Source organism: Mizuhopecten yessoensis, unplaced genomic scaffold (genome assembly GCF_002113885.1).
Source record: "Mizuhopecten yessoensis strain PY_sf001 unplaced genomic scaffold, ASM211388v2 scaffold716353, whole genome shotgun sequence".
In the NCBI taxonomy this organism is placed as follows: Eukaryota; Metazoa; Mollusca; class Bivalvia; order Pectinida; family Pectinidae; genus Mizuhopecten; species Mizuhopecten yessoensis.
Genome location: NW_018480074.1, coordinates 659,833 through 683,315, shown reverse-complemented (window position 1 = coordinate 683,315; position 23,483 = coordinate 659,833). Strand labels below are relative to the sequence as shown.

The 23,483-nt window shown below is 36.1% G+C and overlaps 1 protein-coding gene across 1 annotated transcript in view; it reads right to left on the bottom strand.

Moving 5' to 3' along the window:
- Positions 1-1,859: 1,859 nt before the first annotated feature.
- LOC110443581 overlaps positions 1,860-23,483 on the bottom strand; it is a 230,151-nt gene continuing 208,527 nt past the window's right edge. Inside the window, exons 84-102 of the mRNA XM_021487872.1 lie at positions 21,284-21,454; positions 20,373-20,528; positions 19,656-19,862; positions 19,114-19,400; positions 18,651-18,810; positions 17,996-18,190; positions 17,544-17,672; positions 17,013-17,156; positions 16,576-16,764; positions 16,030-16,184; positions 15,040-15,187; positions 14,607-14,769; positions 13,991-14,106; positions 13,648-13,764; positions 13,110-13,227; positions 6,742-6,917; positions 6,134-6,166; positions 5,537-5,711; positions 1,860-4,917 (exon numbers count right to left, since the gene is read on the bottom strand). Coding sequence (XP_021343547.1) covers positions 4,616-4,917; positions 5,537-5,711; positions 6,134-6,166; positions 6,742-6,917; positions 13,110-13,227; positions 13,648-13,764; positions 13,991-14,106; positions 14,607-14,769; positions 15,040-15,187; positions 16,030-16,184; positions 16,576-16,764; positions 17,013-17,156; positions 17,544-17,672; positions 17,996-18,190; positions 18,651-18,810; positions 19,114-19,400; positions 19,656-19,862; positions 20,373-20,528; positions 21,284-21,454 — 3,141 coding nt within the window. The 3' untranslated portion in view covers positions 1,860-4,615. The remainder of the gene's footprint in view (positions 4,918-5,536; positions 5,712-6,133; positions 6,167-6,741; positions 6,918-13,109; positions 13,228-13,647; positions 13,765-13,990; positions 14,107-14,606; positions 14,770-15,039; positions 15,188-16,029; positions 16,185-16,575; positions 16,765-17,012; positions 17,157-17,543; positions 17,673-17,995; positions 18,191-18,650; positions 18,811-19,113; positions 19,401-19,655; positions 19,863-20,372; positions 20,529-21,283; positions 21,455-23,483) is intronic.

Genomic DNA, 23,483 nt, shown 5'->3' with positions numbered 1-23,483 from the left:
TTAAATAAACCTCTTCAATTTTTTAAAGCCTCCGCATGCAACAAACAAATAAATATTGTTATACCAATGTTCATTTGTAGAAAAGATTTTTTTGGGGTCTCGTGCGGAGGCTTTCATTTCTGCATGTTAACTGTCCAAAAACACCATACTTTGACTATTTCTGCATAGCAACGCAGTTCGTTGCTATGGTAGGGCATCTATGCATGAGCATTGGAAAAATAATATGTACCAAGAAAGATCGCCCAAATTAACCAATATGATGTTTATAACAGAAATTGGCAAATAAATTTAAGTTGGACCAAAAAGGACCCTTAACGCCCCAAGTCCTTTCTCAATGTCTTTTGAACATTTATGAGTCAAATTTCTCGCTATTTTGAACTTCAATCAAGGTCTGATGGGTAAGAAAACATTAAAAATATGAATTAATAAATCAAAGTGACCAATTACCTGTACGAGAACATTGAAATGTCCCAGATTCAATTTTACACCTATATTTTTCTCATCACTTTAAATCCAAAACATTTGTATTTATAGAATTCAAATTAAATTTCTTGTACAGTATAAACAGGATCTCGAAGATTATACATACCTGTTGTGTCTCCTCCGGCAAATTCTAATCACTACATATTTCAGTGGAAGAGCAATAAAAAAATTGCAAAAACTAAACAAGAATTCTATGGAAGTGGATGTGTGGTAAGCTTGCACTGGCAGTCTTGTTAATTTTCAGAATTTAGTCAAAATCAAACTGACGTGGGCAATAGATACCACAAAATGTATAGGCATGTATAAAAGTTTCATGAATATCCAAAACATTTCTTCAAAAGTTATCATATGGTAACCATGTGACTTCCCTCAAATTTAGGGACAGCTATTGGTGGCAATTTGTATTTCGTATGTAACGGGAGAAGGAACAATTCCACTACATTCCTCCCTCCTTTTTCGAAGACTTCGCCCATGAATTCAACCCAGCTTCAGAAACAAGGGTTGGTCACAGGCACCACTGTAACAGGACAGGAAAAATGCAGGGCCAGATTAGGATTCGAACCTGCGACCACTCCACGAAATCTAGACGGGCACTCTACCAATTGAGCTGCTTTGTCGCTGACGCTTGACCCAGTCAAATTCCGCTACACGTAGTTGATTTAAAATCAAGCCATTCCTTAAAGGGTTATCGCACAGAAACCGGTTCAGGTGATAAAGCACGTTGGTGGCTGGTGGGCACATTGATCTATGGGTAAAAATCTGAGCTGGTAATTATACCCCCGCAACTGGTATACTTGAATCAGGTTGTCCGTCTGTCGACGCAATGTAGTACCGTGTACTGGATTTCAATGAAATTTGCTGATAACAATCCTTGCAGCTTGGGGATGTGCGTAAAATCCTTTTCATTGGGTTATCTCTCCTTTTCACGAAGTTATGGCCCTTGGTTCATAAACCTTCTCTAGACCATGACATTGTTTAGAAAATGCAAGACCTTTTTGTTATTTTTTATTCAATCTTATGGTTATATACTAGAGGAAATAATATTTAACATATATAAAGGTTTCAACTTTCCTCGTTTTGAAAGGTCAAAGGTCACGAATGAATTACGTTACTGAAATGGCTGAATATCTCGCCCATAGGCGACAGTTCTAGTTAATACTTTATTTGAGGGATGTTTCATGAAAATCAAAGCATTCCTTAAGAGTCATTGCAAGGAAACCTTTGTGCCAATGATGCAACTGACAACACCGCCAGTAGAGTGATCCCTATGTGGTCCTGCTACAATAGTCAACACAAAAGTTACAGAACTCACATTTAACCATAAACTGTCAAGTTAACAACAACAACAGATGTAAAGAAACAACAACAACAACAGATGCATATTGAGATTCCTTTTACTTATTCCATTTGACTTGCATATGAAGCAAGGAAGCTGAATATCAATGCTTACAGTTACTGGTGTTTAGAGGACCACACCCCTACCCCTGGGACAGTGCCCTTCCCCCAAGGGCACATACCCCAGGGACGCGGTACAGATTCCACATGCATACCCAATACAATTATTCAGAAACATACAGAAACAACTTATTCCTCACGTTGTCATGGAAACAAAATGAAAATTTGTATAAGTGTTGGTATATAGTGTAACCCTAGTAACCAGATATACTGTCTGCCCCCCCTCCCATCAGCCCCACTGGCCGTATATAGCAGGCTACGTGGCGTCTCTCACAGTGATATTTATAGCTCGATACATGATTACAATGTATATGTATGATGATTACATAAAATGAGCAAATGAATAATTACATTACAGGAAGGAATGACGGGATGAATATATAAATATTCACATCCAATAAATACTGTAATACTCATATAGTGTGATATGAATAATTCAATATTCAAGATTTCATGATTATTCTATATTCACATCAGGTGAATATTTTATATTTATTCTCAACATGTTCATACTGTCAGCATTATTTTCAATATTCATATATTTTATTGGTAGGTGTTTATCACATTTACATAATTTATTTTCAGTGATTATTACAGCAAGCTTTACTAACGATCGTGCAAAATATTGCATGATTACGGAAATATTCTTATTTTTAATATCACACAGCAACACTTGAAGAATATTACAGCATTATTTTAAGTACAAGTGTATAACGTTGACCTGATACCTATTTATATCCTATATACACTAGGAGTGTGGTACCGACTTATACCGGTATATACACTAGGAGTGTGGTACCGACTTATACCGGTATATACATATAGGCTACATATACATGAAAAGCACTTGTAGTGGAAATATAACTTTGATATGCATACAATCCACCTCCATCCCGATAAACCAACACTAAAACATGTTCCACATTAAATACTGGAACGTAGAGTGGGCGTTACCTTGAATAAATAAATCTCTCTCCTCCAACAGTCACATCAAAAGACTATTCACCGTAACGGTTGCTTCTTTCAGCCTCATTTACATACTGCGTACAAAAATACATTAAAATGAACCACTCCAAACAGCTAGAATAATATTTAACATACCTATGTAAATTATTTAATTACATAACTGAAATCATAATATTTTGCTTATAGATCGAATAAACGTATACACTTTGAACGTGTAAATATATCTCATTAATATTCATGTAAATTACATTAATTAACATATTCATGTCAAATTTACAGGAATAGCATCTTAGGAAATGAGGATGGCTACAGATTGTGAGGAGGCAGGACTATACAACCAAATGACAGTCCATAGATATTTATCCAGAAACAATATATACATATATCTATATATATCCCAACCTATATATACACATAGAGACTTGTATTTATTTTTTTATACACTCTTTATTCTACTCACTCATATTTTCATCTGACGATAAATACTACATTTCAAATATTCTCTAGAATATCACAATATTCAATTCCAGCAAGCATAAACAATATTTCCACCATAAAAACACACTCTTGGCATTGCGTCATTCCAAGGCATAGATATTTTCCCCCACTCTAAAACAATCTCTCAAATTCAAGCAAAACGGTGCAAAAATATGAATTTGATAGAAATTATGGGGTGATTTCTATGTCCTTTTGATTTCTAGATAATTATGAAGATTTATTTGATTTCTCAAATAAAACCGAATTGTTAAGCAAAGGATGGTGTAATGATACAAGCAGCAGCGTTACCCTTGCTAACCAACCCCTCGGGAATGACACGACGCCAGTCAGATTCACGGTAGAGCTTTAAACATAACAAGAATGCAAAAACAATTTCTCTTAATACATTGAGAAAAACAGGACAGTGGACCATATAAAACCATGCGTTAAATCTGCAGGGCATGCTGGAAACTCTAAATTTTAAAGTTCCAAATCTTGTAAACAAGAACACACAAGCACCATGAAATCTTGGAATATGGTAATTTTTTTTCAAATTTTTTACTGAGAGTAGAACTGGTAGTTCTTTATAATCCTTACATTCATTTCGGAATATACCATTATTTGTATAGAAATCTACATCAGGTTACTATCAAAAATGCTTTGATTATAATTTTTAAACCAATACGATTATAATTTACTACAGCTACGAAATTTTGTATACATTCAATGTATAATGGAATAAAGACCTTTGTTTTAAAAAAAAAAGGAAAAAAAGGAAAAAAAAATCCCTCTACATATATTATACAAAAACAAATATCAAAAGATATAATACAGGCCCAGTTTACAACTAGGCTACATATTACTTTTTCTAAATAAAGCAAGCTATCCAGTTTTTTAAAGATTCTTCCTTCGTGAATGAATAAATACAACTTAGATCCTTCATACTTCAAACCTTCCTCCATTCGATGAAGATTCCCCCAAATCTTCACTCAAGTGGAATAAGTCCAATACATTTTCAATTTAAAATGAAATAAAAGAAAGTCGAAATCCTAAGCGCACTGGTATAGCTTATCACATAGCTAGTCTTTGGTCACGTGACTCGGTCAAGGATGCATATTGGTCTGTGAATAATGAAGCTGACAACAAAATCCGATAGTTTTAATCGTAAATGTCTGTACGAGTGGAGGTCCCACCCAAAGTAAGAATATTGTCAACACCTAATTGAATCACAAAATCACTTTTTCTTGTAAGGTGTTGGTATTTTTGATCCCCGTGCCGTTGGCGTGCCGACCCGTGTTGGCGTACCCACACGTGTAGGAGTGCTGACACGAGCCGTGGCAGGAGTAACCGAAGTCCGTGTTTGCACTACGTGTGTCTGATATGTCATGGTTGTCTCACTTCGACCTCCAATTTTGCGTGTTTCCTTTTGAACTGTTGTGAATATTTCCGGTTCACTGGTTTCTGATGTCTCGCTGTCTGCTCTACTTGGCGGTCGGCTATTGGTGCTGGCCCGACTTGAACTGCGACTCGGTGTAGCTACAAACATAATGATGATAATTATTGAAATATTTCATCTTTTCAAGGAAACAACATTCACTTCTTGCTTAGATCTTTGAAAACATCAAATAATCATAACAACAGTGATTTCCCTAATGATTTTGTCCACATGTATTAATACTGTATGTACAGTAAAACCTTGATACAATGCCCCTTGTTTATCGCCAGCATATTTCAATGTCCCTTTTTACGTTTGCCTCAGGTTATTGCCAAACCCCTTTATAACGCCAAAATTTCTCTGGACAAATAGTGTCAGTATAACGAGGTTTTACTGTATGTAATCTGTCCAGTCGTTAGTGTAATTTCTGTAGCTGGGTACTTTAACTAACGTGTAACTGTACAATAATCATCATACACACACATAACAAACAACACAAGTGTGACCTTTGACCCTTGACCCTTTAACCTTTACCACACAGTCTTTGTAAAATGTAGAACTTGATGTTACCATACTATGTTGTATAGAATCACTGAATTTGTTCCCCCNCCCCCCCCAATAAGTTAAGGTATAAATAATTAGCATATAACACTGTCACATTATCCAAAGGACTCAAGGCCAACCAGATCTGAAGACATCTACATGTGTGTATATACTGACCTCCAGGGCTTTGTATCTCCCTGGGGCTGCGCAGGTCATGTGCGACCCTTGACCTGATGAACTTTGTACCGTCTGGTTCCGTGCGGGCCATTATTTGCCTAACCTCGCCATCTGGGCTTGTCTTCACGCGTGGTTGCTGTTTCCATGGTGTTGGGTACTGGGTCTTCTCTCGTATCTACAACAACAAATGAGGCTCAGGTCATTTATATTTGATCTTCACGTAGATCTAAGTGCTGAACCATTACTGATACTGGGTAACATTCAGGAAAACCCACAATATATATTTATCCACCATTCTTAAAACTCCACTCAATAAACACAGTGCATATATCCCATCTTTTTAATGTATCAACTCTTGATTTTACAACAAGTTTTCAATTATCAGCTTTCAATTTAAAAATTGCACACTGTCATAGCTGCCAGCTACACCAAACTTTGCAATATTGATCAAACTTTCCCAGTAAATAAATATTAAATAAATAAATAAATAAGTAAGTAAATAAATATTTAAATCACCCGTGTATATAGTTGTAAATATGTTTTGATGGACACTGCCATAATGAGAAAACAGTTTAAGATCATGTTTCTGCCACTTACCAGAGAGTTGGGTCTAGAAAATCGCCTCCTTGGCTGATAGCATTAATTCAAATTGAAATTCACATCAAAATCTTTTACTCATTCAAAACTTCAAATGTTTAAAACAAGTATTCCTTTAACAGTTTTGATACCCGGGGTACTTTTTCTTATATATCTTAGAACACATACATATTGTCTGAGGCATTATTTTAAGCAGGAAAACTGAAGGTAATGTCAGAAAGCATTAGTTGTGCCATTTTTCATTATGAAATAATGAGAAAGAGGAAAATTCAACAGATATTTATCAGCAATCATAAAAATTTGTATGACATGTAGTTTTAGAGTTAACTAAAATCTTGAAAAGGAACTAAATGTAAATAAAACCCTGGGAAATTATCAAGAGCAAATACTAGCTGGGTAAAAGAAGTTATTGAAAGGCTTATAGGTTGTTTTTTTGGTCAGTAAATCACCTTACCTAAGAGCTACTGGAAAGTTAGGTACGAATATTGTTAACTGATTAACACAGAACAACTGTACATGCCCTGTAGATCAAACTGTATTTCATTAGAGAAGTTTTGGTTAGAAATCGTGTAAATAATGACTTCCATTTTTACCGTTAGTGGACGTACCTTTGTGATGGGACCACTGGCCGAGCTCGGCGATCGTGTGCTCCATGACATCCCCGAATGGGTGGAGCTACGATCACTTCCGCCCGGACTACGTGTAACAAAGCCTGACATTGATTGGCTTACACCCTCAGCCAATACAAACTGTTCTCGAAGCTCTATGTTTGTTCTACCTCGTGCTGCAATAGACAACAGAAATCAATAAAAAATAGTGACAAAACATTTTCATATTTATTTTCATATTAAAGACGGCAAGATCTAGACATTGTAAGTTCACCACACAAACATGTTAATTATAGTGATCCTCTGATTTTATACAGTCTATACTGGCTACATGTTGGTAAACATTTTTACCAGATAATTCCACAAACATCCCATTTATACATGTTCCCTGTAAACCCACATGTACATACAAACAATTTAGTAACATTAGCGTCTGAAGGGCTCCATGGGGAAAGGATCTTTCTAGGATAACATTCAAGGATTTTTCATTTTATTTTTTTCTCTCAAATGAATGAGATCAATTTGATCATTTATAACGATTTTCAACAATTATTTTGAATGTGCTGAAAATATTTCCCATAAAGCCCTTGTAACACATATGCAGCCATATTTCATATTCTAGTCATTTTCCTCTTTTAAGTTTCCCTATATAATATTTTTTTTACCAATAACTTCTACTTTCAAAATTTGTATTTGATGAATATCGACTTTAACTTTTTCTTCCCTAAAGTCATATTTGAATTTTACCAAATCAATGACTGGGTGAGTCCAGTTTAGATAAGTAGGGGTGAATGAGTTAACATAAATTCCTTGTATAATGTATAGATAAGATTTATATCTTAAAATCAAATACCACATAAATATATATAAACATGTAATAATCTATTCAGACTGAAACTCCATTTAAAAATTGAATTAAATATTCTAATACATCCAATAAGCAAACAAGAAATGTCATTATAAACTGATTTCAACTTTCAAGTTACTGCAAGAATTTCTGTTCTGAATGAAGTCTCTTTATAATCACCATAATTAGTATATCATGTGATTTAAATATGAATTTTTAATATTAATTTGATATTATTACAACAATTTGAGTATACCAATACAGGATAGGGATTTATGATACAAATTCCACAATACACATCAGAAATTTACAAATATCAAATACTCATTCCCATTGATTAAATCAGAGACAGATGAGGTGTTTGGATTTCAGGGGTATACCGTATTATATTTTTTTATTATTAGGTTATTGTATTCCATACACAGGTAACAATGTATTTATATACGGTAACTTTCACATGCAGTTAGATAGGCTAAAACAGGAAGAAATTTTTCTGACTCTCTGAGAGGTCAAACCCAGCCCGTATGTATTGGCCCTTTAAATGACCCAAAACTGCCCTTTTCTGGATCTCAAAATCCATAATATAAAGCTTTTTCAGGATCTAGTTACACTCTCGTGCGTAATTTAATTTAATGCCACACATTTCCTTTTTAACACTTCCCACTCAGCTTTTAATCATTATAACAATTATATTGTGCATCATTTGCTAATATTAATTACACAGCGGTATATAATTCCTAATGGAATATTTCTTTTCAACAAACTCATAATTATTCAATTTTTTTATCAACAAATTACGTTTTATATTACCATAAATATCATGAAACCTTGTAATCAAAAATTGTCTAAACTAATTTCTAGATTCCACCAGCCTTCAGCCCCAGCTTTCACACCGTCACCCTCCGATCCAAAGCTCGTTTTCCCAGCTTCTAGTTTATGTACTATTACATAAGCCATTTATTCCTACTTCATCATCTGGATACCATCAAACTCAAGATATTTGTATCACAAGGTATTTATTAGAGTTTAAATATTTTTTTGTAATTTCCTTTTTGATATACAAATGAAAGTGAAAAAAAAATCATGATATCTCATGAAGACTTGTCTCTAGAATATTTGTCATACTAGGATAATATAAAACACTTCTATTTTGCAAACATAGAAACACGAATAATGTGTAAGTAATAAATTGATTTAACTCTGTTTTATCAATAGTTCCCCCCCAATCATCTAGAGAGAGGAAAGTGTTAGAAACATCATTTTAGCGGGTAGATTTCATACATCAATATAGGCTACAGACATATTAAAGCGTTAATAACGGGTCAGTAGGCGGTTACATTATACTTTTACAATTATAACTGAATAATATACAATATATCGTAAATTTCATATTAATTAAACAACAACCATATTAAATAATTAAATTTCCTGGTAACATTAATGACCATGTATATATATACCATTTGATACAATAACTATGTACAGCAGATTTCTAGTAATCTCAACTTTTTGGACTTAATCTTTCTGTCTTTGGTAACTGAATAAAAAATCCTATGACATCCGTTTTAAGACATGAGATTGAATACTGGTACCTTAATATTCCAAAAAGAAATGATTTTTAAGATATTCAAAGTTATGCAGACAATATATACAATATCCCTGCATGGATTTTTGTAAAAAAGCCAAATAAATTTGTCATAAACACCGCCTTCTCTTTGTTCTCCCTCGTCTTGTTGAGATAACAGAAATCGCCAGTACATACCTGTACACCTGTCATTTTTACCTGGAGACAGCGGATAACTATACTGAGGTTGCGCTTTATAAGAATTTAAAACAGTTCATTGAATCAACCAGAGAGAATTTAAGATAAAATTTACTAAATATAATGAACCCTTTCAAAAGGTCTTACTCTCAAATGAAGGTAAAAACACATTGAAATGGTTCATTTTGTAATCTAGTACAACAAAAGCATTTAATGATTAAAACTGTAAATTTTCATAAAGTGTAAAGATTTAATATACTGTGAAACTTAAATGAGACAGTCACAGCAAAGTGGCTTTTATCCATATAAACCCTTTTATTCAAAACAGACCAATCAAATGTCAACAGATAGCAACAGCATCAGGTCTATTTTTTCAAAGAGGACAATATGGACCAAATATACCAGTCACAATTTCCTTTCGAAAACAGACTGGAGAACAAAAGTGAAATTCTACGTAAGAAATTTAAAAAGAGAGAAAATCTGATGAAAAAAGGACTGGTGCTCTACAACAGGGCTAACTTTAAAGGAAATAAAGGGGAATATTCCATCAGCCATGTCAAAGCAGGGGTGTTCTCAAGCAGCAACCTGTCCTTCCCTTGTTACCAAGTAGACTCAACTTCTGCCAGTCAAAGGCATTTCATAAATAATCAAAGATGGAAAGGTCATCTCATGCAATCAAACCATTTCATGTTTTTCATTGCTATTTTTTGTTCTTATATAATGTCTCTGGTTTTGTTATCAGCAAAACCAGGACATTTTATATGCTAGAATCGAAAATCAAAAAAAGTTGTTTGTTACAACTTGAAGATTATTTTGGCTGTCTTGTACAGTGATACCTCATTCTGTCCCAAAACAGGTTTTCCTTACAACATTAAAACACGCAGTAACATAATTTGTCATGCAACGGAGCACACAACATACAAAGATGGCGGAAAATAGGAACAAAATGAAACTGATAACATAAAACTGATAAGAGCTATTCCAAAGCAGTACAAAGTTACAATTATAGGCTAAGGAACAAACAGACATTTTAATAAGTTAAGGTAGTACAAAAACGGGATTCCGATGCAAACAAATCTGCATAACAGCATTCCTGTTGTCATGACGACAAAAGACCTACTGATTTCAGAGGGTTGTATCTGTATTTTGAAGCGAAACCGATTACGTCTTCGCAAACCAACTTTGGTGGGAAAGAGAAAGTGAGAGAAAACGAATGAAACATACAATATACAAATATGAATATACACACAGTAAAAATAAGACGAGAAATAAATAAACAAAACATCAAGAACAAAAACGACTACATGGCTGAAAAAGAGAGTTGAAGACAAAATTCACCAGAAATAAGCAAAGTTGAAGGTGCAGATTTTACGCTAACATACAAGATACTGATTGGAAAGCTGAAAAGAAAGTATATCTATGTTGTATATATACACAAAATCACTGTATCAGACGGAGTTATCCAACACAGGCTTAAACATGATGATGTGATGGCTATGACGGTTAGGCTCAGGAAGAAGGATGGATTTGCAGAGACAGTTAGACCATGCTGAGGAGGGGGGGGAGGAGGAGGAGGAGCTGACATGGTGATAGTGAGGGCGCTCAGACTTCAGCAAAGCAACATGCCGGGTACAAGCGCAATCAACACAACAGGAATCATAATTACAACAACTGAACGGCTTAAACATTGCTCCAGCAAAACTACTACTCAATTCTACAGCTGAATCGGTCTAAAGATCACATTTTCTATGTACATGTATTTGGTGTTTTTTTTCCTTCAAAAAACTTGGAATAATTATTATTTAACAAAGGCACATGTATATCGCTTTTCAAGAAATAATTCAGTTGATGCTCAAAACAACAACTTATCCAACAACAAAAAAAACACATTTTTTCTCTGTAAATTCTTTTTTTCGGTGACTCAGCTGTAGAATCTTGGGCTCACAAACTTGTGAAAACAAAATGGAGACATGAATTCCCGAGATGTAAAAATGTCACAATTACTTACACACTGGGCACGAATCAAAGTGTTTGTTAAAGTCTGTTGGGTGGATTACATGATAACCAATGAAATGCGAGTATGCTAAATACATCTTAATTAATATGTTAATTTATGCACATAATTAAGTGAAACGTTAAACAAGGGGAGATAGTCAAAGGGGGAGGGGGGTTGATGAGACATGATTTTCATTCAGCAACTGAAGTGGTGAAAATAGCTGTCTTATCTATCTGTTAAATGTTGTCATGGCAACAAATCACATGCCGAAGCCAGTTAGAACAAAGGCAATGTGATATACTGAACATGAAAAAACAAAGCGCATACACTTGTCAGCTGCATGCATCATTGATAAACGTAAACAGAGGCGAAAGAAGTTGTTTTGTTTTTAAATAAAAATGCAGACTGCTTTTAGAAAAAATAATTGATGAAATAAAAATACTTTCCACTTTTTGTACACAAAATCACTTGTAAATTTTTGGCAGAATGATACAAAAATACTAATAAAACATTTATGATGTCTTGAAGAAAATTACAATAAAGTAAACCTATTCAAGCGAAATGAAAAATAAACAACCAAATTTTGAATAAATCGTCACCACAATTCAGACTGTACAAGACAGATTTGATAAAAAGTATGCAAATTTTACCTAAAATTTCAAAATTGTAACGATGTGGTGGAGCAAGCCAAGTTAGTAAAGGTGAGAAATTTATGTACATCACAGCTCCACCTAGAGAGCAATGGGAGTACTAAAACACAAGGGAGATAATCACTTTCAGGATATTATGGGATTTTCCTTTGTCGATGAGGATGACACTTTGATGATGCAAGAACTCAGTACACTGATATGAATGAGTGGGGATGCAGCTAATTTCATCAAAATGATACACACATGATGGAAATCAAACAACTGGCATTTAGCAGTAACATTTACATCAAAGTTGTCATTGTAAGGTAAAGTGTACCATGGAAAAAGATTCGGAGCTTTTTTTTTTACTTTGAGTATTCTCCCTTGCACAGAGAAGATTAATACAACCTAAAGAAGTTTTTTTTTGCTTTTCTAGTTACCTCCCTTGACAAAGTATCCATCTTTACAATTCCCCGATAGCAACATTGGTTAAGTGTACGATCAGCTAGTAGATATGTACGGAGTGGGACCTCTGGATTAAACAGAGTTAGATTTGGGTGGGGTTTGGGTATTATACAATTTGTATTTTGTTTCTGAAATAATCTATATTCAAATTTCGAAAAAACTGCATTTCTGTAAAATGAATTGCCAGATGTATTTTTCTGCAGAAAGTTATAACATATATTCAAACTGATGGTACGCTTTACCTTAAACCTGATATGATTGAATTCAACATACTGCGAGCTTGAACGATATCTGAGAGGTCAGTTTGGAGAATATTTTTAGTTGAGGAAATTGTTGAAAAAGTTTTCATATGATTATGATGTCATCTTAAAACAAAAATTGAATATTCATGCCCAATAACCTCTCTCAGATATTTCTTTTTTGTTTGTTTAAGAGTTACAGCAAATGATGTAACTGAATTAAAATTACCATGAACTAAATGACCATAATAATATAACAATAACTATTTTCCCCGGTAAGAGGGTTGTTAATGTGTAGAAATTACAAAATAATTAGCTGTAAGAAAAAACACTAGCCCGATTATTTATAGAATCTACCTCTGGCGTCTACATATATTATCTACAGATAGTGTCTTAAAGGACAGACAAATCATTACTGGCGAGTACCTACCTCGACATGGGTCATTTTTGACCAAGAATTCGTCCAGTGCAACCCATCCACCTCCGACACGGACCATTACGGTACTCCTGAGGATGCGGACCAAACGTAACTTCTGGGAGTCGCCAAACTAAAAGACAGAATGGTCATTAACCCTTAGTACACTCATCAAATATCAAAGATCCTCACTGTGTTCATGTTTATAACCCATCCCCATTTCTGAATATTTGATCAGACACAGAACAAACATAGGGAGTAGATGGGACCTGTTCGATTACTGTTTAATTTACCAAAGTTTAATTTTTCACTTTCTTTTCGTTGAAGAATTTAAGAAGCATGCATTTTTTTATTTTTTTTTACATGTTTAGTTTTATTCCCTTTAAAAAAAAAATAAAAAAATCTTCATTTTTTTTTAAGCCTTTTATGGGAGTTGAAGGCTATTTTAAATCACTTGTTTTGACAAACCCTGGATTCAGACACTTGGTTTAACCTACTCTGTATTTAAATTATTTGTTACGCCCAGTATATAAAATCTCCGGTTTTGACCTACCCTATATTTGCCCTCTCCGATCTTATGGATCTTAAACTGTTTGACACAGGTACATTTGGACACTTGGTTCTTGACTGCGTCCATTATCTTCTCCGCATCTGTGATTGTTTTCTGGGGCTGTGAAGAAGAACGAGAAGTAAATTACATACACATCACTTCTTTTTTCATCTGAATTTGATCATTTAGTACATGTCATCTAATTCAAATTGAAAATTAATTTTTGCAGTCATTAGTACTTAGAAATATTAATTGACAGAACACATCGTTCTGTAAGTGTTTATGCAGTTGACGATAATTTTTCTGCTGGCTTTATGACTTCACAATCATTTTGACTGACACTGACCTCTCTGTCTGCAGGTCGGAGTGCGGACACAAATTCCTTGTAATCTATGAGCCCCAAGCCTGCACGGTCAAACAGGTTGGCCACAAGCTCCATTTCTAGCTGTGTAGTTGGGAACTCTGTGGAAGGGGAAATAATCATCCTTACTTAGAAATCAAACATTAACTGACTTGTGACTGAATTCAGTCCATGGGTGAATCAAATCAAGTTATTTTTTATTATTATTATTTTTTCATTTTTTTTTCCATTTTATACAAATTACCTGTTCAAGGGCAGAATTTGAGAAACTAAAGTTTAAATCAGCTACACAGAAGATCTCTTTGTACATACATAATGCTTATCACTGAACTAAAACAATGAACAGTATATGTAAACACCTGGATTGCACCGACAGTTGTCACCAAACCAGACATCTTGACATTAAGATTTTACTGTATATACATTGAACTGGTTTAGGCTGAAAATCTATTTTTCAGATATCAATCTATCATACCATATATCAATAAATCTAAATATACATTTCTGAGTTTACACAAACAAAATGTAATACTAATAGTACGATCACACAAAAATAAAAAATAAGGCCAAGTAAAACCGTTCACAAAGAAAGTCAACCTACTTGTGGCCATGATACAGTTGGTGAACTCTGCACGGGTCACACGGCCATCACGGTCACGGTCGTAACGTCGGAACTGTTCCATGATACGGGACTTGTTGTGTCTCATCCACTGCATGTACCTCCTTCTCCAGTCCTCAAACTCAAACTTCTTCAGACGCTCAACCTGTAATCCATGTCAGGAGTCATCAGTATTGTTTTTAATTTGACAGTAATTTGTAAACATTGGCAGGCTTTGTAGGAATAACGATTTGTTGTTAAAAATACGGAGGTTTTCAATATTAACAACTCCTACCAAAAGCAACTTTTGAAAATATTGGTGACTATGGAAAATATGTCAATCTGCATTAAACTTAGGAACACTTCAATAACGTTTCTATCTAATCTGTATTTAGTATGGTGTTGTACTTTAAACAAATGATGCGGTGAAGTATACCTCGTTGAGATAGTCGAGAGCATCCTGTAGCTTCCTATGACGGTCCATAGCCATCAACCATACTGTCCGCCACTTGTTAAACAGTGCTCCGATCCGCGGGTTCTTCCATGATGGTTCTGGAGTTCTGCGACCATCAGCGTCACTTTTTCTAAAATTATCATGTTTTTGTTTATGTTGAAATTTTTAGAAACATATTTCATTGATAAAGTCATTCAATTTTTCCAAAATCTAGCAGAAGAATTGCATCTTGGACGAAAAACTAACCTCTAAATAAGTCTTTTATTCGGGTCATGAAAATAAGGTACACGTTTATTTATGTCTTTACATCCTTGTAACAGCCAAAGGTCAGGTCATATGTAAATAGTGTCGCAACTTGAGAGTACTATCTCACTGAAATATCAGAAGCTGGACACGGTATCATGACACACCATAAAGTCGTAATATTTTGACATTAGGCTCTAAGCACCCAGGGAGAGACTACCAAAAATAAAGAATAGGAATGGATAAACATAGAAGACAGAGGGCCAACACATAGTAAGGATGACAACAGATCATGTCTGTTTTATTTTGTGAAGAAAATTTCTGATACAGAGGGGGTCCAATAACAGTTGCTGTTTACAACTATGCATGAGGATTACAACAGATCAGTAATGTTCAAAAACTTTTGTGGACATAATATATAAGATTAGATATATACTAGACAGGGAAACCTTAGCCGAGACAAATTTTTGCCCCTTCGCTGTCGAAATCCTTATTTACCCAGTATCAATTTCATCCTTTACATCTAATTACTATATATGACATCTAATTACTATATATGTGTTATTGTTTTCTAACATTCACTGTAATGATAAAATTGCCCTCATTACGAAGGACGAAAAAGGTGAAAGTCAAACTGTGGCTAAACTTCCCGGTATACATCACCCGATCTGACCATTGGTCAACATGTGTAAAAGTCTACTAGTGTGTTCTCTGTTAAGTGTTCTCTACCTGGGCGTCCTCGACTTGACTGGGGTATGACGTCCACTCTGCCCCTTCAGTATAGGAATGTGTGATTCGCCAGACACAGAGGATGTCCGTCGTCGATCTCCCTTGGTCAATTTGTCAATCTCTGGCTGTTTACCCGACATCTCATTCTGGAAATGCTGTAAGGAAACAAGGCGATAAGAAAGTTAGCTTCCTTGTCTTTAAATCCTCCTCCTTTCACTTTAAGATTACATCACTTTAAAATTCATTTCTGTTTCTGAATTGACAATAAAGTATCTTCTTTTTTTGGCTGTTGTTTTAAAATGGTTGTTCATATTTCACATAAGCCCCACCCACCTAGCAGTCACAACTTGTGGATCCTCCCAAACCCCCACCCACCCAGTCGTCAAAACTTACAGATCTTCCCTTAGCACTTTCCTCCCCCTAGCAGTAATAATTTGCAGACCCTCCCTAAGCCTCACCCACCTAGCAGTCATAACTTGTAGATCCTCCCAAAGCCCAACCCAATTAGTGTTTACAACCTGTCTTTCACTCATTTGCCCTACTCACCTGGTGGTCCTGGAGGAGGTCTTGAATGACTTGTAGGTCTCCGGGAATGGGTTCCTGGTCAAGCCCGGTCAGTGTGCCTTCAGCGCCGTTGAGCCAAGCAACCAGTTCATCCAATAAGGCGTTATTTCTGCGCAGAACAGCAAGCCCCTCTGCCAGCTTACGGCCTCGCTGCTTACACATTCCAGTCAGCTGAAAGATCATTATTCATATTGTTATGTCGGATATAATGCTGGGTCAGACATTTGCAATCAATACTGTGTAAAATTTACCAATTTACTGCCAAATTGAATACCCGAATGAAAATACTGTAATGAGTATGTAGTATTCAATATCATGAAATTGTACTAATTTTATATATATTGTTTGCAGCAATAAGAATCAACCTCATCATTATATAAAAAAATCTGTGTAGACGTTAGTCCTGTAAATATGCTTACCTCCTCCCAGCGTGCACGCAGCACTGACAACCAGTGTTTCAGGGTAGAGACAGCATCAGGATGGCATCGCTTCATTATGTCCTGACCAATGTTCAACGTCTCACGTAGATTTGCTTCTTGTCTCAGTAAGTCCTCCTCAAACCTCTGCAAGGGTAAACATTGGATTCAATATACGTAGACTGTTTGGTAAAATCTGTTTAGCTTCAACTATAAACCAAGTTGATTTCAAGATTTGGTTCCAATTGATCTAGAGCAGGTTATCAATACTATAGGTTCTATATGTGTAAAAGGTTTCCTGAAAATCAAAGCATTTCTTAACAAATTATTCCACAGAAACATCAGGCCAACAAAGTGATCTCTATATATCAACTTTGCTTTCTTAGGCGACCCAACATTTTTTTACCAGAAAACAAGAGAAAACAGCAGGCACTATTTATAGCTTATCTGTTTTACAGCCGGAGTATTTGGATTGTTGATATTGCGGGGTTGGTTGACTGATGTTTTGGGGATAGTAGATGGATATATATATACCTTGTGCTCCTCTATCTGTTTCAGTAAGGGCGCCTCCTCATCAGGAATTGGCCCACGGTACCTCAGCTGTCTCTCAGCACTGGCAAGCCAGTCCATCAGACTCTGTCCCTTCTTATGGAAATCTTCAGCCTTGAAGGTGAGAAAGTAGAACCAATCATGGTCAACCACCATCTAACGTAAGTATTGTTCTTTAAATTTTATTTAGATATTGATATCATAACCTCTAATATTTCCAAAGATGTCCATTTTCTTGAATGAAATTCTCTGAGGCATTGATGGGTTTTTGAATACCATATCATATCAATGGCCTAAATAGCTATTGTACATTTCAGACTATTTTCTGTATCAACTTACACAAATAAATTGTTTAAAAACATTCTTAATCTATTGACTTGCAGCATATATAAGTGTTGATACAAATAAAATATTGCATGTAATTGGCCTACACATACCAGTTTATGGGCCTGTTCGAGTCTCTCCTGTTTGTTTACAGACAGTTTACACACTCGATCCCAGCTCGTAGACAGCTCTATAAGCTCTGCCTGCTGTTGTGACATGTCACCCTCCGACTTATCCATTAACTCCATGGCACGCTTCCGTACGAATGCAATAGTGTTAGACCTCGCTCCAAGCTCCTGCTGGAATGCCTGCAGCCAAACATAAAGGTATAAACATATAAACACATCTGTCAATTTCCATAGCTCTAATAGATATTTACTGTATGGTTTAAGGGATCAAAAAGACATGTTTCCTACTTTTATTGTTATCATAGAGATCCCACTTACTCAAACCAAACATCAAAAGTCACATCTAGTGTCTGACTGATTAAGGGATTCAGGTTTTGTGACAGTTTATAAGAGAAAGTCTTTTTTTTTTTTTTTTTTTAGTTTTTCATCTTCACAACAGCCAATGGAGGGTCAGAAGAAGGTTTGGATTGAGAAAACTTGTATCTATTCATCGAACAAAGAACATTATCTATAGGATCCAATCTCTTTCCCCCAAAAGATCTACCGATAGATCTGATCAGTCAAACTAGTTTGACCAAATAAATGGCAGGGCACAGTAAAGACTGATCCTACTAATCTGACCAGACTAAAGGCAGCCTACCTTGTGAGCCTCTAGCAGGTTGTTGACAGTGTCGATGTCGCCATGGACGGGCTGGTCTTCCCCAAGCATTGGTTCCACCTTACCCAGCCAGTCCAGTAATGCCTGGAGAGCCTCAGTAAACTGGCCTGAGAACAGCAGTGCTTCCTCCAACTTACGCTGTCTGTAACAGGTAAGGGAGATAACCATGTTATACAAGGGAGATAATCAGGTTAGAACTATTTAACTAAAGTGATGCAGCAAAGGTTTTACTACAAAAGAGTTTGTATCTGTATCTTTACACATCTATTTTTAAAATCTGTTCATGAATTTATTTCCGTAAGTGTCAAAGCAATAACAACTTAATGAGGGACAAGATCATTTTCAAAATGATGCTGAAAAGTCTGCACTGAATTTCAGAGTTTATGCACTTGTGATCTTAGCAATATAAATTGTCAGACAGATCATGATATTCCTCTACACTCACCTGTCAACAGACTTTCCGCAGAGATTATTCCACTGTGCCTTCAGTTCTGTCAGCATTTTCTGTATCTCGGGAACATCGTCTGGCGGGCATTTGTCCTTGAGAGCTCGTCCTCCCCTGTTGACGCTGTCATACAGTGGCTGATGGGTTCCTAGGCTTCTTTGGAAGTCCTTGTGTTTAGCTATCTGTGCCTTGATGGTTACTGGGTCGTTACCGACCAACTGGTTACTGGCCAATGTCTGCAGGGCATCTCTCATCCAATCCAGTAGCTCCTTCCATATGGTGTGGAACTAAGGCAGAAATCGGATTTGAATAGGACAGAATTTATGTACAAATTCAATGTTAGGACTATTAATATTTTTCGTAAAATCTGTTCAAAAACTTTTTTATGGGTCTAGAGGAAAAGATATCCATTCAGTCAATACCATTTTTACGGATAACAACTGTGCAGTAATTATAGTCCAAAGAATTTATCAAAACTTTACCCAATCATAGACAACAGTAGCTATTTCTATTGCTTGAAATTACAACAACACCCTGTATACCTGCTTGGCTTCCTTGAAGCCTCTCTCCAGGTGCCTGGTGCGCTCGGCGCTGCGGGACACAATTTTCTCCCAACGGTGCTGGACGCTAGAAAGCAAGTTCTTGATGAGAATCACATCCTGTTTCTGTGAGAAGTACTTGAGGTGAGTGCCAGTCTTGTCCAGGGCGATCATTACCTCTCGGTTACGGCTCACATCCTTCTGGAGAACCTGGATACCAAGGTCACAACAGGTCAATGAAGGTCAAGAATTGTACAAGAAATTCAAATATGCTACAATAGTTACCGAAGTAGGCTTTTAAAATGAAAAAAAAAAACCTCATCTGAAGGTGATGAATGCTAATTTGAAAATTCACCTGATATCAAAATAGTAAAAATATATTTTGAAATGATTTAGGTCATAGTACATTACACAGATAATAAAGAACCCTCAAATTCATATATCATACAGGAACACACTTGCTGTTGTTCCTACCAACAAAACAAATATCTATATTTCATGATTTTAATTGTTGTACAAAGACAAAATGTTAACAGTATGCTAGTACCGGTAATACATGTTACAAAGTACCCTGAATATTAAGAAACAGTTTATGTAATATTCAGGCGGTACTGGAAACTATGTCCTTGTCTTGCTAAGTGAGCTGGCCGACTTCCCGGTCTTGTTAGGTGTGTTGAGACCCTGTCTTAGACTCTGTAAAGCCAGTGTTTATGTTTATACCTTGTGGTCCTCTATCTGGACGGCCACGCGCTCCAGGAGGCGACTGACGGGGTTTAAGTTGTTCAGTGTTCGCTCTGTACCCGTAAGCCAGGCAATGAACTTGTTCAGGTCGGCGTGGAAATTGTTAGCTTGCCCCACGGCATCCTCCAGTTTCCTCTGAAGACATAAAGTTGACCATATAAAGATAAAATATTGTCTAGTTATCTTAATCTACTAATTACCTAACGTTTCATTATCATCTGAATATATGTTGGTGTTTTTTGTCGCTTGAATAAAATGTAACAACAGCATTCTTTTACTTTCAATTTTGAACATAAACATTTCTTTTCTAGTCTGAATACCATTTTGTGAGAGTTCTATTTAGCAGGGGTAAACAGAAAACGACCAATTGTACGGTATTCAAAAAGATTATCAAGATGGCAGCAATACTGGATTCCGGCACATGGGTGGAACTGGAGCCATATAGGATGTTCCAGATTACATGTGGTAGCTATATGGTCCTTAAATGGACCCTAGATGGCGCATGATGTACCTACATACTTGTCACCCATTCTGCACATTATGTGGTACCCATAGTACTGTCATAGACTCTAGACCTTGTGTGGTACTTACCTTCCTATAGTGACCCTGAACCCTATGTGGTATCTACCTTCCTGTTTGTGGGGCTGGTGGTCAGTGGTACCTACCTTCCTGTCGGTGGTGCTGGTGGTCATTGGTACCTACCACTCTGTATGTGGTGCTGGTGGTCAGTAGAACCTACCACTCTGTATGTGGTGCTGGTGGTTAGTAGTACCTACCGTCCTGTCAGTGACCCTGAACCCTATGTGGTTACTATCTTCCCATCAGTGACCCTGAACCCTATGCAGTTACTATCTTCCCCTCAGCGACCCTGAACCCTATGTGGTAACTACCTTTCTGTCTGTTGCACGAGATCCAATGTGGTCCCAGTGTTGCTGTAGAAGTCCCAGGTTTTGTTGGATGTTGGAGGCAGCAGGTTCTGAACATTTCCCTCTCAGGTTATTTCCATCTTCTTTAACCTTGTCTACACGTGGTTTGGTCCGTTCCAGCTCCTCGAACATGCTCTGTGTAAACACAAACAACCAGTTAGTATGGACAGATTTCATTGGTCAATATTTCTCAATGATGAAATGCATTGGTTAAGGTTTCCCCTTGGTGAAATTCATCTGTTAATCATCATGGAAGAATTCTATACTTTGAAGTTTGATAGCGAAAACATTTTACAAGTGTATATATTATGTTGAAATAAATATTGACAAACATCAATTTATTATCCTCATTAGAATGCACTTAATTTGGTAGAAAATTTCGAATTGTTAGCTGATATTTGGTTCGATGACTTAAAATGCTATGTACAAATATAATAGTATGATTGTCACTTCCCTGTGTACACCTGTTTTAAAACGTAATACCATAATTACAACATAAAGCCCATGATGATATAAGGCAGTGGAGATTGACAACGATAAATCTAAAGTTAATTTACGTCTACATACTGACACAAAACAAAACACTCAGGTCTATTTCTACAGGGAATTACGGTAAATCAGGAGATGTTATCACAACACTTAATTAAAGACAGCTCGTTAATACAGGTATATAAATACAAACTAGTCACAGCCTCAGTCTACAGTGAGGTGTGGTGATACCAAGTGCTTGGCTGCCAGAGAAATCTCATCCAGTCATCTGTATTTTGAAATTTCTCAAGGTCATGAGAGTATTGAGAAATCTCAGGTTCATTTGTATATTCAGAACTGTCAAGGTCTTTTGTATATCGAGAATTCTCAAAGTCATATGAGTATTGAAAACTCTCAAGGTTATTCAAACATTAAGAGTTGTCAAGGTCATTTGTATATTGAGAATTCTCAAGGTCATGCGAGATATGAGAACTCCCAAGGTCCTGTGAGTATTGATAAATCTCAAGGTCATGTGAGATATGAGAACTCTCAAGGTCATGCGAGATATGAGAACTCTCAAGGTCATGTGAGAAATGAAAGGTTCCAAATCACAATGATAATGAGAGCTCTCAAGGTCATGTAAATGAAGAAGTGATTCCAGCAACAGAGACGAGTTACATGTATCAGGTACCTGAGATATGTGGGTGCATGTACAGATGTGATCAGAAATTTGTATATATCTTTTTCTTGTACCAGTGTCATTTTCTAGCCTACATGATACATATGCCATAGTGAATCACAGACTGGACATCCACCTTATAGCAATGACAGTCCTACTAATAATCCTTATAGCAATGACAGTCCTACTAATAATCCTTATAGCAATGACAGTCCTACTAATAATCCTTATAGCAATGACAGTCCTACTAATAATCCTAGAGGTTGAACGGTTTTATAATTGCTTTCAAAATGGCTGAAAGGTCAGGTGATAGTGTCAACAGGGTTTCAAAGCTCAGATGATAGTTCAAAAGGTCATGTGATGAAGTGTCCAAAGGCTTCAGTTGTGATGCGAGTGTCCAAAGGGTTCAAAGGTCAGGTGATAAGTGTCCACAAGGCTCAAAGGTCATTAGGGTGTACACAAGGTTCAAAGGTCATGTGAGTGTTCACAAGGTTCAAAGGTCATGTGGTGATATTTTACAGCTATTAATTTTCCTAGTGAAACATGCAATGCTAACTTGGTAAACATGAGGAAGGGTGTAGGTTTGAACTATTTCAAAACTGATCAGCCATTGTGACAATGGACTGAAAAAGTTGATTGGTTGATAGTGATTTGGTCCACAATGCAGGATGGGAATGACTGACAGATGATGAGAATAATATTCATATTTTTGTTTTCATCAGATATAGAATAAAACAAATTCTAAATAATCATAATCAGTTTTTGGGATCACAAACCTGAATGAGGGCTGAATTTTGTACATCAATATTATTAGATAATTCACTATGATGCTACTGAAGTATAAAGGGAAACCTTGTTAGTCCAGCCAAGTCACTGTTAACCTCCTGTTTTTCAGGTTTATTATCTATGAACACTTTTATGGTCTGAATATGGCCATAAAAGATGATACAAATTTGAGCCCAGAAACGAGTCTAACAAACCAGATTAATATTGAAAATATGTTGGTTGCCTGTTTCC